Here is a 14,253-nt window from a genome sequence, read left to right as displayed (position 1 = left end):
TCCTTTTTAGTGCATTGATCTAATAAAGGTGTCTTTCTAAATTTTATGTTTTTGTAGGATGAGACTCCTGGAACTCCTAAGAAAAAGGAAACCAAGAGAAAGTTCAAGCTTGAGCCACACGAAGATCAGGTTTTCCTGGATGGTAATGAGGTGAGGTGGGAAGGAAAGGTTCTTAGACTTATAGACTTCAGGACAACTGCTAAATAAGGTTTATTAGAGTAACTTTTCTTTAATCAGTGGGGTTTATTAGATGTCAGGGTAAGGGTGTGTTTACACACATTTATCTGACAGATTTTTGAAGCCAAAGCCAGGAACAGACTATAAACATGAAACGGGTCATAAAGGATTTGGCTTTAAAAATATTGTCAGAGAAATCTGTCTGTGTTAACACACCATCAGAGATGTTCTGGATTATTTTACAATGATCAATTAATCTATGAATAACAGATTCTCAGGAACATTATAAATAGGTTTAAAACACTGCTGTCAAACTGCAGACCTCCAGCTGCAGCAAAACTACAATTCCCATCATGCCTAGACAGCCAAAGCATTAGCTGTCCAGCCATAATGGGAATTGTAGTTTTGCAGCAGCTGGAGGGATGCAGTTTGAAACCTTTTGGTTTAAAGAGTTATTATTCCACCATAGATCTTTATGCTTATACTGAAAGAAATGTGGCCGCTCATGTTTCTCCATTACACCTTGCCCACACATCCATGTGCAGCCTTTGATATATGGTCCGAATAAACACCTCTGTGGCATGACTCCTTGCTTCGTAATTCAATATATACAGTAAGATCCTGAACTGAGAGCAGCACATGGACTGCACACGGAAGTGTGGATGAAGCCTTAAACTCAATGGAAGCTACAGAGACCACCATGTAATATTGAACTCTCTGGAATACAGGTTATAATGGCACATCCTTTCAGTATGGTACAGAAGTCTAAGACCCATTTAATTATAAGGCAGTGTCACAAGGGAGATTGTGGCACTGCTAGGATCCTAAAAGATCGGGAACACAACGCAGCAAAGACCAATTTTACAGACTAGGCCTGATTCCACTGGCTCAGCTGCACACTGTCCCTCTATGGCATGATGAATAGTGTGCTGATCAGTTATAGTCATTTAATGGCTATTACTACAGAACATACAGAAGAATACAGCACTAATCAGATGTAGTCAGAGGTTGGATATTACTACAGGAGACTATAGCACTGATCAGATATAGTCAAATATTACTATATGACAAATATGATACATCATCTAGCTACAACCCATCTGTAAAGTTTGCTGTCCACACGTCTAAGGTTCCCCACCTTCTGTACACAAACCTCTCATTCCAATGCCTTAAGGTCCTATTAGACGAGACGATGGCGGCCTGATCAATAATGTAAACGAGCGCCGATTACCAGGCGTGATTATCGTTCAGCTAGAGCTGCATGGACATCGGTAACAATGTCCATGCAGCCCTGTTGATACATTACCTGTCCATGGACAGGTGATGTATGAACAGTTCATTCAATCGTTAGCCGCCCGCAGCGTATTACTGCTATATGTAGCAATGCGTGTTTGGCAGCTGACGATTGAGGTCTCGACCTAAAGATCGTTTTATCAGCTGATCGTTTACTCTATTACACAGCGATAATTGCCAAATCAACCTGATTTGGCCAATTATTGCTATGCGTAATAGAGCCCTTAGGCCCCTTTCACACATCCATTGTGGACAGAATAATAATCCATTCATTTCTATAGCTGTGATGAGTGCAGCAAAAAAAAAAGTCAAGCCATTGAGCGTCCCATTGTTGCAGCATAAATCCCCTATTCTCAGGGAATGGGTCCATGCGAATGGGGACTGCGGATGAGGACAGCATTGTGTGAATCAGGCCTTACAGCCATCCTGCTGGTACCCATGTTCCTATGTAGCTCAGTGCCCACTGGTGGTAATTTGAGCAACACAGTGCCTCCAAAAATGTGATAAGCAGGTATTGCCTTTAGTGTCCAATAATGCCCAAAAAATAGCAGCGCAACACAAATAATACCCTCTTCCCGTGTGCAGCAGTGCCCCAGAAGAGGTAGTTATCCTGTATCCCAGCAGTTGTACCCCATCGATAAGCAAGTATCCGGTGGATGTGGGGATAAATAACTTTTAATAATCTAATATTTTTCCTTTGTTGCACCCAATAGTTCAGGCTACAGGCCTCTTCCAGTGTTAAGTCATGTTATGTATATTTAGTCCAGGGCTGTAGCCTCAGCAATCTAGAAGATGACATAGATTGGCATGATTATCACTGCACCTGCATTTGCTGGAGACCAGTGCTTTCTTGGCAGGGTTGTAGTGGGCTGCGGCCTATGAAAGTAAACAGCAGGGCTTGGAGCCATTGGCTCTCAAGCTCCGTCACAGTTTTTAACTTTGTGTCCTGGATGCCCAATGCTGACAACTTCTCTAGATATCACTATATTTCGACCCTTTAGAGAAGAGTGTGTTGTTTATTTTTTAAGTAATGTTTGACGATTCTGTTACAACCTCATATCTATAAATACTATTCGGCTATGTTCACCTAACGTATGTTTTCTATTAATCACGGGGGTTGTTGCAAATTGTGAATAATAGAAAATGTATGCTGCATTGAAGTCAGAGGAATCCTGGCTGGAGTGTATACACATAGTATACTCTCCTGGTGGGATTTCTAGAGGCTGCAGAAAAAACTGACACGTCAGTATTTTGCAGCCGCTAATCATTGAATAGCAGCCACACAGAACTGTCAGTTCACAAAATGGAAAGTGCAGCTCTGGCCGCACTTTCCATTGTGTGCTATGGTGAATTGGGGTGTATTCGGGTGTCCCAATCCCAATTCAACAGAAATGAAGTTCATCTGGCAGGTACTGCAGTACCAGCAGGGATGAACTTCACTGACAATGGGCATTCTGTGACAAGGCCGGGTCACAGAACGGCTGGTGTCTTTACTAAGTGTGAACCCGACCTGAAGCTGCAAGGATAAGTCCATATTGCATAATGTCTCATCTTAAAGTGTAATTGTCCATTTAGATGACTTTTCAAGATGTACTGTCCTGTGTGACTACATGAGGAGCAGCGCTATATCTGGCCATTGTACCACTAGTATATGCCATCTTCCCCCCTAGTTACCACCCTGCAAACCCCATCTCTGTATCTGCTTTTCCTATGCTAAGCTGCAGGGTGGATGCAGACTAGCATCTTTGCTGCCTCCTAAATGCTATATACATGCTAAAAACAACATTGTGCAATCCTATCTAACTTTACACACATCTGGCCACTGCACCATTGTCATATTGGTACAGCTTTTATGTAATTCTTTCAAATCCACAAAGGCAAACATGAGTTTCACAGAAGATGCACCAGGCATTCACTCCTGTCATACCTGTGTATTGATAAATGTATGTAGAAACCAGGAGGTTTCCCCCCTCCTCCCTATCAGTACTATGAGCAAGAGAGAAGTACTTTTATCTTAGTAAACTGTTTTATGTTTTGTGCCAATGTGTCAGCATCAAAGGCTGAATATCCAGGTTACAAAGGCTATGTACAATTCCCCCCTTACTTTTACTTGTTCTCTGTGATATCATTGTTCCTTCAGTAATGTGTCTATTAATGCTGGGATCTTTTACATTTTTACATTTCTAAATTCTTAAAATGTTTCCAGGTGTATGTGTGGATATATGATCCAGTCCATTTTAAAACTTTTGCCATGGGCCTCATCCTGGGTAAGTAACATTCATACGCTCATTTTGTGAGTGACTTTGGCACAGGTCACATGTGCTCTGTACTTCTTGCTGTAAGCTCAAGACAGGGTTTTACCCTCATTTGGTCTGACACTGAAATTCTCACAGCATAGTCGGAAATAATTGAGACCCAGGTGATGGGACAGTAAGAAAGGTTTGGTACAGGTAGAGATCTATATGGCATCATGTGTTTCTGCAGCTCTGTCCTCACTGCAGGCCAAAATGTTACTGTCACTTATTCACGTGGTGCATTATAACTGTAAGAGCATCAGGACACATTCACACACATTGTATATGCAGCAGATTTTATGCTCTGTTCAGCTATTTATTTACATTCATTTACACAGCATAAAATCTGCAGTGTATTCAGTACATGTGAACATAACCTTAAACTAAATGGCAACCAAGAAGATGCTGCTTATACTGGTATATAAGGAACAGTAATATAAATAATGAATTTACATCCCAACCAGACTATGGATTCACATCCACTAGATATGTAGTCAATATGTATTGTAGTCCTGAGCACCAACTCATCCACCAATGTATAGGACACATAGAACAGTTTCCCTTTTATCGTGTACTTCTGAAACTGCTCTCTGCACCTACTGATATATCCCTTAAAGCATGAGTCTCAAAACTGTGGCCCTCCAGCTGTTGCGAAACTACAACTCCCATAATGCCTGGACAGCTAAAGCTTTGGATATGGCTTTCCAGGCACGATGGGAAATGTAGTTTTGCAACAGCTGGAGGAGACCCATGCCTTAAAGGCTACCTGCTACTATGGTTCTCTCTCCAGATTGGCGTGCAGTTGCAGCTGACGCTGGAAGATTGGGTTCCCATGGATATGTGCCATGTCCAGTGAGTTCCATGCACAAGCCCTTTTTTAATTAATAGGGCTCATGCATGAAACTCGCTGCAACTATATGACAGTCTTAGGAGAGCACTATAGCCACAGGTAGCCTTTAATAGTCATTTTATAGATGCTTTTGTTCTCTCAGTAAGCCCAAGATTCTTGCTTCTTATCAAGACCCATGGTACTATAAAAGTTGTGACAAAAAGATACACGCTCATAGAATTTCTGAATGCATCAGCCTGATCAATACTTGAAGAGACTGTCAGCTGCAATTCAAGTTCTAAACTGCTGACCCTGTTAGATAGCTGTTAGATCGGGAAGACACAGGTTCCTTTCCATATATTTGTGATTCTGGGATGTAGAAAAATGCTTTTATTATATGGTAAGAAGAGTCAGAGGCTTTCCCAAGTTCCTGAAGTGCAGCAAGCTTTAACACCTTTTTACTCCTCCTGTCCATACCTGACCCTGCCAGGACTCAGCTTTCAGGTGTCAATCAAGCAGGGAGGATGGAGAGAGGAGGCATTCCAGTGTGCAGCTATTCAGGAGCTCAGGAAAGCCTCTCTGACTCCTTGTATCAGAAAATAAAAGCATGTCTCTACATCCTGGAAGCACAGCTGGATATATAAAAGGTACCATGTGTCTCCTTGTTCTAACAGCATCTTACAGTGTCAGCATTTTGGAACATTAATTAGAGCTGACAAATTAATTTTAGAAGGTGGTAAATAGTTGTTTCTGGCAGCTAAATAGTTTTATGGAGGATGTAGTGTCAACACCATGTATTTGTGTCCTAAATGACTGGTATTTACTGCCCTTGATGTAAATGTAAATCTGCTTCTTACCTGGTTGCAGTAATCGCAGTCATTGCCGCCACCCTCTTTCCTCTTTGGCCAGCGGAAATGCGTGTTGGAGTTTATTATCTCAGCGTGGGAGCAGGTTGTTTTGTGGCCAGTATTCTTCTTCTCGCTGTCGGTAAGTTTATTGATCTCTAGCTGTTTTACCACAGACTGCCACTGGATGTCCTCAGTATACACATTTTCTCTGTGCAGCATAGGAAGAAAGAATATTTGGTACTTATCTTTCATTCTTGCTTCAGTAGTTGGAAGCAAGCCATCTGTCATCCTGTTTTCTATATATAATGGTGATGGAGAATATTATATATTCATGTTGGTGGTTGTTGACCTAAGTTGAACCTGAGCTATAATACTTTTATTTACTTTTTTTGGTTGTATACTTTTTGTCAAAATGTGACTTCAACCTGCTTAAATGTATGTATTGTGTAATGTAATGTATTTACTACATTTAGACACTAATGTGCCAAGCTCCATTCATGCCCTATTGCTTAAAGGGTTATGCCCAAGACTTATCCATGTGATAGATTATAAGTATCTGATTAGGTGGTGGTCCAACTCTCTTGTGGATTATAAAAACAGTGATGTGCTCCATTCTGACACACCTTACCTAAAGGGGTTATCAGCATTGGAGAAACATGGAAAACTGTCTTCCAGAGACAGCACAACTTTTTTTTTTTTCCCCCCCAGTTCAGGTGTGGATTGCAATTTAGCTTCATTGACTTCAGTTGAACTAAGTTGCAAATCCCTACCCAAACTGGAGACAAGAGTCGGAAGAAAGTGGCCGTATTTTTCTAATGCTGATTAACACCTTTAAAGGGTTTGTCCTTAGAAAATCTTTTTCTTTCAAATCAACTGGACAGTTATTTTGGTTTGTAATTTACTTCTTTTAAAAATCTCAAGGCTTCCCGTACTTATTAGCGGCTATATGCCCTGCAGGAAATGTTTTATTTTCAGTCTGACACAGTGCTCTCTGGTCGAGACAGGAACTCTCCAGAGCAGGAGAGATTTTCTATGGGGATTTCTATAGAAAACCTCTCCTCCTCTGGACAGTTCCTGTCTTGGCCAGAGATGTCAGCAGAGAGCACTGTGTCAGACTGATAACATTTCCTGCATAACCTACAGCAGCTAAAAAGTATGGGAAGACTTAAGATTTTTTAATGGAAGTAAATTACAAATTTATATAACTTTTTGAGAAAGCAGTTGATTTGACAGAAAAATATTTTCGCTGGACAACCCCTTTAAGGAATCTGTGATATCCACACCTGAAAAAGCTCCATGCAGTGACATGCTGGATTTCTGCGCTGCCATACATCCTTCTTTCTCACTGTCTTATGTAAAGAAATCAACTTATTAGGTTATAATGATGTACTGCAATACAGACTGTATGCAGTTTGAACTTTGCAGTATAGCCAAGCTTTATCCTGATAATGTTTCTGTTTTACTTTTAGCTCGATGCATCTTATTCCTTATTATTTGGCTCTTGACTGGAGGAAGACACCACTTCTGGTTCCTGCCTAACCTAACCGCTGACGTTGGCTTCATCGACTCTTTCCGACCATTATATACTCACGAGTACAAGGGACCAAAGGCAGACCAGAAGAAAGATGATAAACAAGAGTCCAAAAAGCCTGTAAAATCTGACAGTGAAGATAAATCTGACAGCGAGAAGAAGGAAGATGAGACTAAGATAGCTGAAGCAGCAGAAGGATCGGGCACGGAAGGTTCAGGTCCAGAGCGGCAGTCAGACACAGACAGTGACAGGCGAGAGGATGAAGGCTCACAGCACAGTAGCGGCAATGGCAATGATTTTGAAATGATCACAAAAGAGGAACTTGAACAGCAGACAGATGAAGGAGACTGCGAGGAAGAAGACCAGGACGTAACAGCAGAGTCAGAGCTCCTGCCTGAAAAATCTTAATGCAGTGGCCAGGCTGTAGGACTGATTTATGTGCGTACTAAAGAATTTTTCTGTGGAGTGATCACCAAAACATTCACATCTCTTCTCTGTCTTCTATCAGATATGCAGGATAGATAGGGATCATCAAATTCACTACACATATAGAGTTCCAGCTTCAAATATGATGCGAACATTCTTTTGAATCAGTTAAAAGACCAAAATGCTAGGGTCTTCAGCTCCTGCCTGCTCTTAGTGCACTTTCATATATGAGCCACTGGGTTAGATGATGCTTTTCTGGCCTCTGCATGCCGCACATAGTGGTTGGTCTAGTGCATGCAATGCAATATGGTCTCTTCATTTCAGGAAGTGTTAGGAGAATAAAACCTCAGCAGCTCTCTATTGTAGCAAAGTATTTAATGATTAATATATTTTTAAGAGGTACTCTCTTTTACACACATATATATATATATATATGCTTGATCAGGTCAGTGTGTCCTCCACACCTGGCATTACAGTGCTATTCCACCGTTGCCTACTGGAATTCTTTTTTTTTTTTTTTTTTCTTTGAATTTGATGATCCCTATATTTACACATTCATAATCCATCTGTCCCTCTATGTATATTAAAGTTTAGATTTTTTTAATACAACATTTACCTATCATTGACAACCCCTTTTATGTAACAGTTGAGCACACCATCTTTGTTTTACTTTTAAAGCGCAAAAAGAAGTACCGTCTTTCTTCTATCAATGGTACTTTTAGGGGTGGAATCAATCTTTATGCAGGTGACTATATACTAGAATTGTCCAACAAAATGGTTGAATGGTCCGTTCAGGTGTTTAAGACTTCATTCACATATGCAAGTGGTCAGCGTGATCAAACAGTGCTGCAGCTGGAGTGTCTCCCATGTATAGTATTACACGTGTTACATTATATTGCAAATAACCAAACGTCAGGCTCTTCGATGAGACAAATTTATAGCGCACAAAGCAGGACCAGTCCATAGTGGTGCCCACTTATATGTGAAGAAGTCTAAAGACTGATCGCAAAGAGAAAAGGCACTTGTCTAAGTAATAACACAATAGGTTTAAAGTTTCAGTCAAGCATTTTCTCGCAATCATTTTCGCTAATACCGACCAAAAAATGAGGTTTAAAGAGTGGAATATTAGGAAATCCTTGTTTATCATGCTACATTCTCGGATTCAATAGGAGAAGATTGTTTGAAAAGGTTTTCCCCCTAATTTTAATGATGGTATCCTAGGCAGAGACAGGGAATGAAATGGTGATACTGATGTCAAGCTGCCTTCCCCTTCTCTGGTATCAGCATAATGTCAGTCCAGCATTATACTGAGACACTAGTTGCTAGGATACACTGCCTAAGAACTATAGTCTTATAGGGAGTTGTCAGGAAGCACTTCCTTAGTAACCAGTCTGTCTCAGATTACATAGGTGTTCAGATCAAGGCTGAGCTCAGGGAAGAAAACACATGATGGGGCATGGTATACCCATACCATATCTTTACTTAATGGGCGGTTCATTTTTTTTTTTTTTTTTAAGCCTTAATTACTTGCTTGACATCTGCTGCTGCCGCCATTCTGATGCTCACTGTCGCTGATCAGTGCTTCCTGGTCCCATTTGGACATTAAAGAAATGCCTGCTCAGCCAATGACTGGCCAAAGTGGTAACCTGCCTCAGTCAGTGATTGGCTACAGCAGTGGCCTGCCTCAGTCAGTGATTGGCTGATCAAGCTTCTCCTTGTGCTGAGACGGAATCTGGAAGTGGAGATTAGTAGGGACCTGCTGAGCATTGAAACAGCAGTGGCAAGTGAGTAATGGTATGGGGGAGTGTTTGTGAACCCAGTCAGATCTCTCAATTCTTATTGCTATGTCGTCTATAATCTTGTGAAAAATAAATTTGGGTAGAGAACCTCCTAAAGTGCTGTCATCTAATTATAGAAACTTTTAACATGTTGTACAGACTTGGCAAAAGTTTGATTCAGTCAGGGACTTGGTGCTGAGACCCCATAATTTCTAGATTTAGCCAGGAGAAGCGTGTTGTGCTCCATCACTCTCATTGCAGGAGACCAGTTCCATTATAAGATTGCAGGAGTGAAGCTCTACAGAGATGGATTGATTTCCAAACTGGGTAGTGAAGTGCACTGTCTTGCTGTTTGCTTCACATGGCAAGCAATATCTAGAGAATAGTGAGGGATTCAATTTTAAAAAAATTTTTTTATGACCAACACTTTAAGCTGTGTACACGCTGGCCTCATGGCTACCATTCTTACGTGATCCATGATGAATCATGTTTTTTTCTCAATTGACTATAAAAAGAAATGAGTGAACCTCTTTGAATCAGAGCATTTAATTATTGGTGGCCCTAAGGCTGCCTAGAAAACATGGATACAGCCCATTGTATCCATGTTTTCTAGGACTCCCTAGGGCTGCATTCAAAACTTCAGCAACCAATAATTCAATGCCGCATGCTCTGGTTCAGACAAACCCAAACATGCTCGAGGTTCGTTCATCTCTTCTAATAGTGGTTCCACATTACAGCGTGCTTTGCTAACCTGGTGGAAAAGAACAGGCGTGTTAACAGAGCCTTAGACCTGAATCTAACAAAGCCCACTTCTTTCACATCACTTTTTTGTACATTGCATACAAAGAAGCTGATCAAACTGGAACATTACGTCTAATACCAGTTGATATTTCTCCTTACATATGACTTCATATAGGGGACGCCTTCTGGAAGTAAATTGGACAGCCTTGGTATATGTTATAGCTGACCGCAGTCTTTCAGCCTAACAGATCCTTGCTAATCCTCACCTTTACTTGACCAAACTAAATACTGTACTTTTTCTGCCAGCTGGCTAATGTTTCCTTGCACCTTGTAATAGGGGTGTACTTGCTGTTTTACACAAGTTAACTTTATAGAAGAATGTGTATCGCCTCTTTTTTTTTTCTTGTCTTGGTCTTTTATGTCAATCACTTGAGCAGATAATGCAGATGCATTTGCTGGAGAGTTAGACAGTTTGCTTTGTGCTATATTCCCTAATCTTAGTATGATGCCTATAATTTAGTATATGTAGCTCTTATTTGTGTAAATGAATGTCACCAAGCAGGCCCAGATGGTGGAAAAGGAACAGATGGGGGGGATGCGGGGCTTCCTTTTTGAAACATTAACTGTAGACTATAAAAAGAAGTGAGAATTGTTATGATGTATATGTACCAGTCTGCGCACCTATCGAGGCACCGTTCTCAAATGTATAGTCCTGTAAAAGCAAAAAAAAAAAAAAAAATTGCAAAAAAAAAAAAAACTGTGCAAACATTCAAGTTGGTTGTGATTCAATAAACTGTAATATTGGTGGTTGTTGCAACTGTTTGTTAACATATATTGACTGGCATGTGATATGGTTCTAAGTATATGTATATGTATCTGCTATGATGCACAGACATCGCCCCTTTCACATGATACTTAATGTTGCTTTATGACAGGGACAGTTTCTTTTCTTTTCTCAATATCAGAGGCATTACTGCAGGCATGACGCTGTAGTATAAGACAGGGATATTTCACGTCTTGGCATTATATTGGTGGTTTGCCTGTATAACTATTTCCTCTTACAAGGTACAGTACAAAGCGGTGTGTGGCTTGGTTTCCATTGTGTCACCTAGTGGCAGTCATATATGCAGGCTGAATCTGCTTTACTAGCATTAGCCTTTTTATTATACCTTTAATGCCTTAAATTCTATATTTGACAGGCTCATGACATGTTGGTGATTTTTCCACAGTAAACTGTTTTTTTATGCCATAAAATTCTATGTAATGTTAAGGTATACTGGAAAAACATACGGTGCATCCCTTCCATTCACCTGGTAGAGGTGGCCTTTTTTCTTATTTTTGCTGAACATATTGGAAATTGTCATTGGTGTCGAATTAATAACAGACAATGACTGTTCTGCTGTGTGGTCCTATAGGATCCACTATAATGTTAGTCTACTCACTGCTAACTTTTGTATGTAGTGTATTCTGTACACAGACATGTAAACCTTTGCAAATTGTCTTACACTCATTTGTAAAAACAGTGTTCTGTGGTTTAAGATTTCTGAGGGATCTGGACAGATCACATGCTCCAGGCCCACTCAGGATTATAACTAGCCTTCAAGAATGGAGAAAAGTAAATCTGGAAGAGCTTGGCCTGGATCCTGCAAGAGGATTGTAAGAAAATAGATGTTTTCACAGCATAGGTTTGTGCCAACATTCCATGTATGTAAGTATAAGTCAAACTATGCTTATTAAAACCAATGGTGACAAATGGCGTATTTGTATTTTTAATGTGAAATGGGACTTTTCATGATAAACTTGTACATGGAAGAGAGAGTGACCCTTTCTACCCAGACACTGGGTATTCATGGCTACAATATTAGGGATTATTAAGTCAACTCTGTGGTGGTTGGGAGTCAATTTTATGTCTTGTACAGGTGCCTGTGCACATCACCCAAAACTCGGCTGACCCTTCTGGATTAGGCCGAAAATCTTAGTGTCACTGTCGTTTATAACTTTCTGATTCAGCAGGGGATGTGATTTTATATATGTATATATAGCAAGTTTACTTTTTTTTCATTTTCATGCTGTAAAACAAAGCAAAATTACCAGAAATCCAGGTCCAGTCTTGTGCTACCAGTGCCCGCCAGTAGAGAAAATTATGGTTCACACAGGAAGTGCCGTGTTTTCAATGATAACTATATAAAAAATAATAATGAATTTAACTTGCTTTATATTATATTTACTGTTGATTAAGATTTTGGAAGTTATAATGACAGTGACACCTTATTGTATGAGGGGCACCTTGGGGGGGGGACAAGAAGTGGGCATGTTGAATCTCAAAGTCCCTGAACATATGGGCATGTGACATAGAAATTAATTTTTAAATAAAAATTGTATTACCCGTTCTCTCTAGCACCAACTTATGTACTCGGCAGAATATACCTTCCGAGAGTAGAGGAGCTATATAGCAAGTCCTAATCGTATGCAGGCGAAACCATTGTGCATCTGTTGGACATTACTTGCATGCGAAACCATGATTGTGACTAGCTAGCCGACAACTATTACTTCCATAATGCTCAAGCATGTATTCTAAAAGGGGAGGGGTAAATGAGCCACTGCCAGACATCTGCCGCCACTCCTTGAGAAAAAAGTGTCTGGTGATGAAATTTTGGATTGGAAAGAAAAACAAAGTAGAGCATAATGACAAGTGCACATCTATATGTACGAATAAGCTTTATTGACACTGGTTGCAAGAAATTTTAAAAACAATAAATATATATACATACATACCTACATAAATGGGGGATAGGGCAAAATGTGCCACTTAAAGAGGTACTTCTTCGAAAATCTTTTTCCCAGTAATTGAAACGCACTACAAAGTTTTATATAACAATTGTCATATGCTTCAATCAGCTATCTGCCCCCCCCTTCCCTATCTTCCCCCCTCAATCCCCCACCAGGAAGTGAGGTAAACTCATTCTTACCTAATGACTGTTGACCCCAGGCTTTTCTGTGGCAGCCATTTTGTGACAATTACATCATCAAGAGGGAGGTGGGTCTAAACCCTGTTAAGCCAGCCTTCCTTTGTCAGATGACACAGGTTGCTCTGATTGGCTGAACAAGATGTAAGCCATCTAACAGTTCTACAGAGTCAGTTACACCAGAGGAGACAAAGTGCATCATGGGAAAGTCCAAACCAGGAAGTGAAGAAAAAATGAAGCCACCAACTGGAGCTTCAGGGACCTGCAAACATCTGGCAATTCAAACGGAGACAGACTCAGGAGGGATTGTAAGTGTAAAAACTATGTTTATGATTGATTTTTTTTTTTTTTTAATAAATCAGCGCCGGAGTACCCCTTTAAGGATTCCCGGGTATACAGAAAATATAGACAGCATTCATGGATACCTGTAAAATATACAACCTGATGCATGGGATCACAGTGCATGGAAAAAAAAAACATGCATTCCGCTACACTCAGAAGCTTCTTCAGGAGATGACTTATTTATGTGTTATATTTTTGGAGCATAGGATAAAGGGGTTATCCAGCGCTACAAAAACATGGACACTTTCTTCCAGAGACAGGGCTGCTTGTCTCCAGTTCAGGTGTGGTTTGCAATTAAACTTCATTCACTTCAATAGAACTGAGTTACAAACCCCACCCATATTTTGTGAATTAGTGGTGCCCCTGATGATGAAATTCAACATGCTTTAAAAGGATTATCCTGAATTAGAAAACCATGGCAACTACCTTCCAAAAACAGCACCTTTTCTGTCCTCAGTTTGGGTGTGGTTTTGCATCTTAGTTCCATTGAAGTAAGTGGAACTTAATTGTTATACCACACACAACCTGAGGACAGGGGTGGTGCTGTTTTTGCAAAAAAGTAGCTGTGCTTTTCCAATCTTCATGGCCCACCAACAGGCCATGTTTTGAGGATATCCCATACAAAGAATGCCAATCCCAATCCCGCTGCGAGTATGTATTCTCATAGAAAATACATGGCAATGAATATGCACTGGATTTCGCTGCAAATTCGCAGCGTGAAATCTGTCGCGAATCCATTGTTTGTGAAGCTACCGTAAAGAAGAGTAGGTCGTCACTAGCACCCGCTGCAGAAAGTACCTGAAGATATCTGCTGAGATCAGTCTACTGACTACTAGAAGAGAACTGTGTATTTATTCCTCTGCTATGTCTCTTAAGCTGGCCATAGACTTTCAAGTAACTAGGATGAACATTGACAGTAGTCTCCCCTGACCTCCCCATACACATGACTGTTAGGTACAGCCAAATGTTTATGCTTCTTCCATGGGGAGGGGTAAGTTGTAGCCAGAGGTAGTGCAGACATTTCTCTT

General features: G+C 40.5%; 1 protein-coding gene across 2 annotated transcripts in view; it reads left to right on the top strand.

The window, feature by feature from the left end:
* SEC62 (SEC62 homolog, preprotein translocation factor) overlaps positions 1-11,670 on the top strand; it is a 42,845-nt gene extending 31,175 nt beyond the window's left edge. For both annotated transcript variants that reach the window (XM_069975222.1, XM_069975221.1), the window contains 4 exons: positions 58-150; positions 3,677-3,737; positions 5,461-5,580; positions 6,911-11,670. In XM_069975222.1, the coding sequence (XP_069831323.1) occupies positions 58-150; positions 3,677-3,737; positions 5,461-5,580; positions 6,911-7,380 (744 nt within the window). In that variant the 3' untranslated portion in view covers positions 7,381-11,670. The remainder of the gene's footprint in view (positions 1-57; positions 151-3,676; positions 3,738-5,460; positions 5,581-6,910) is intronic.
* The last annotated feature ends 2,583 nt before the right edge of the window (positions 11,671-14,253 follow it).

Source organism: Dendropsophus ebraccatus, chromosome 6 (genome assembly GCF_027789765.1).
Source record: "Dendropsophus ebraccatus isolate aDenEbr1 chromosome 6, aDenEbr1.pat, whole genome shotgun sequence".
Taxonomy (NCBI): Eukaryota; Metazoa; Chordata; class Amphibia; order Anura; family Hylidae; genus Dendropsophus; species Dendropsophus ebraccatus.
Note: the sequence above shows the minus strand (reverse complement) of the source record. Positions and strands in the feature narration are given on the sequence as shown.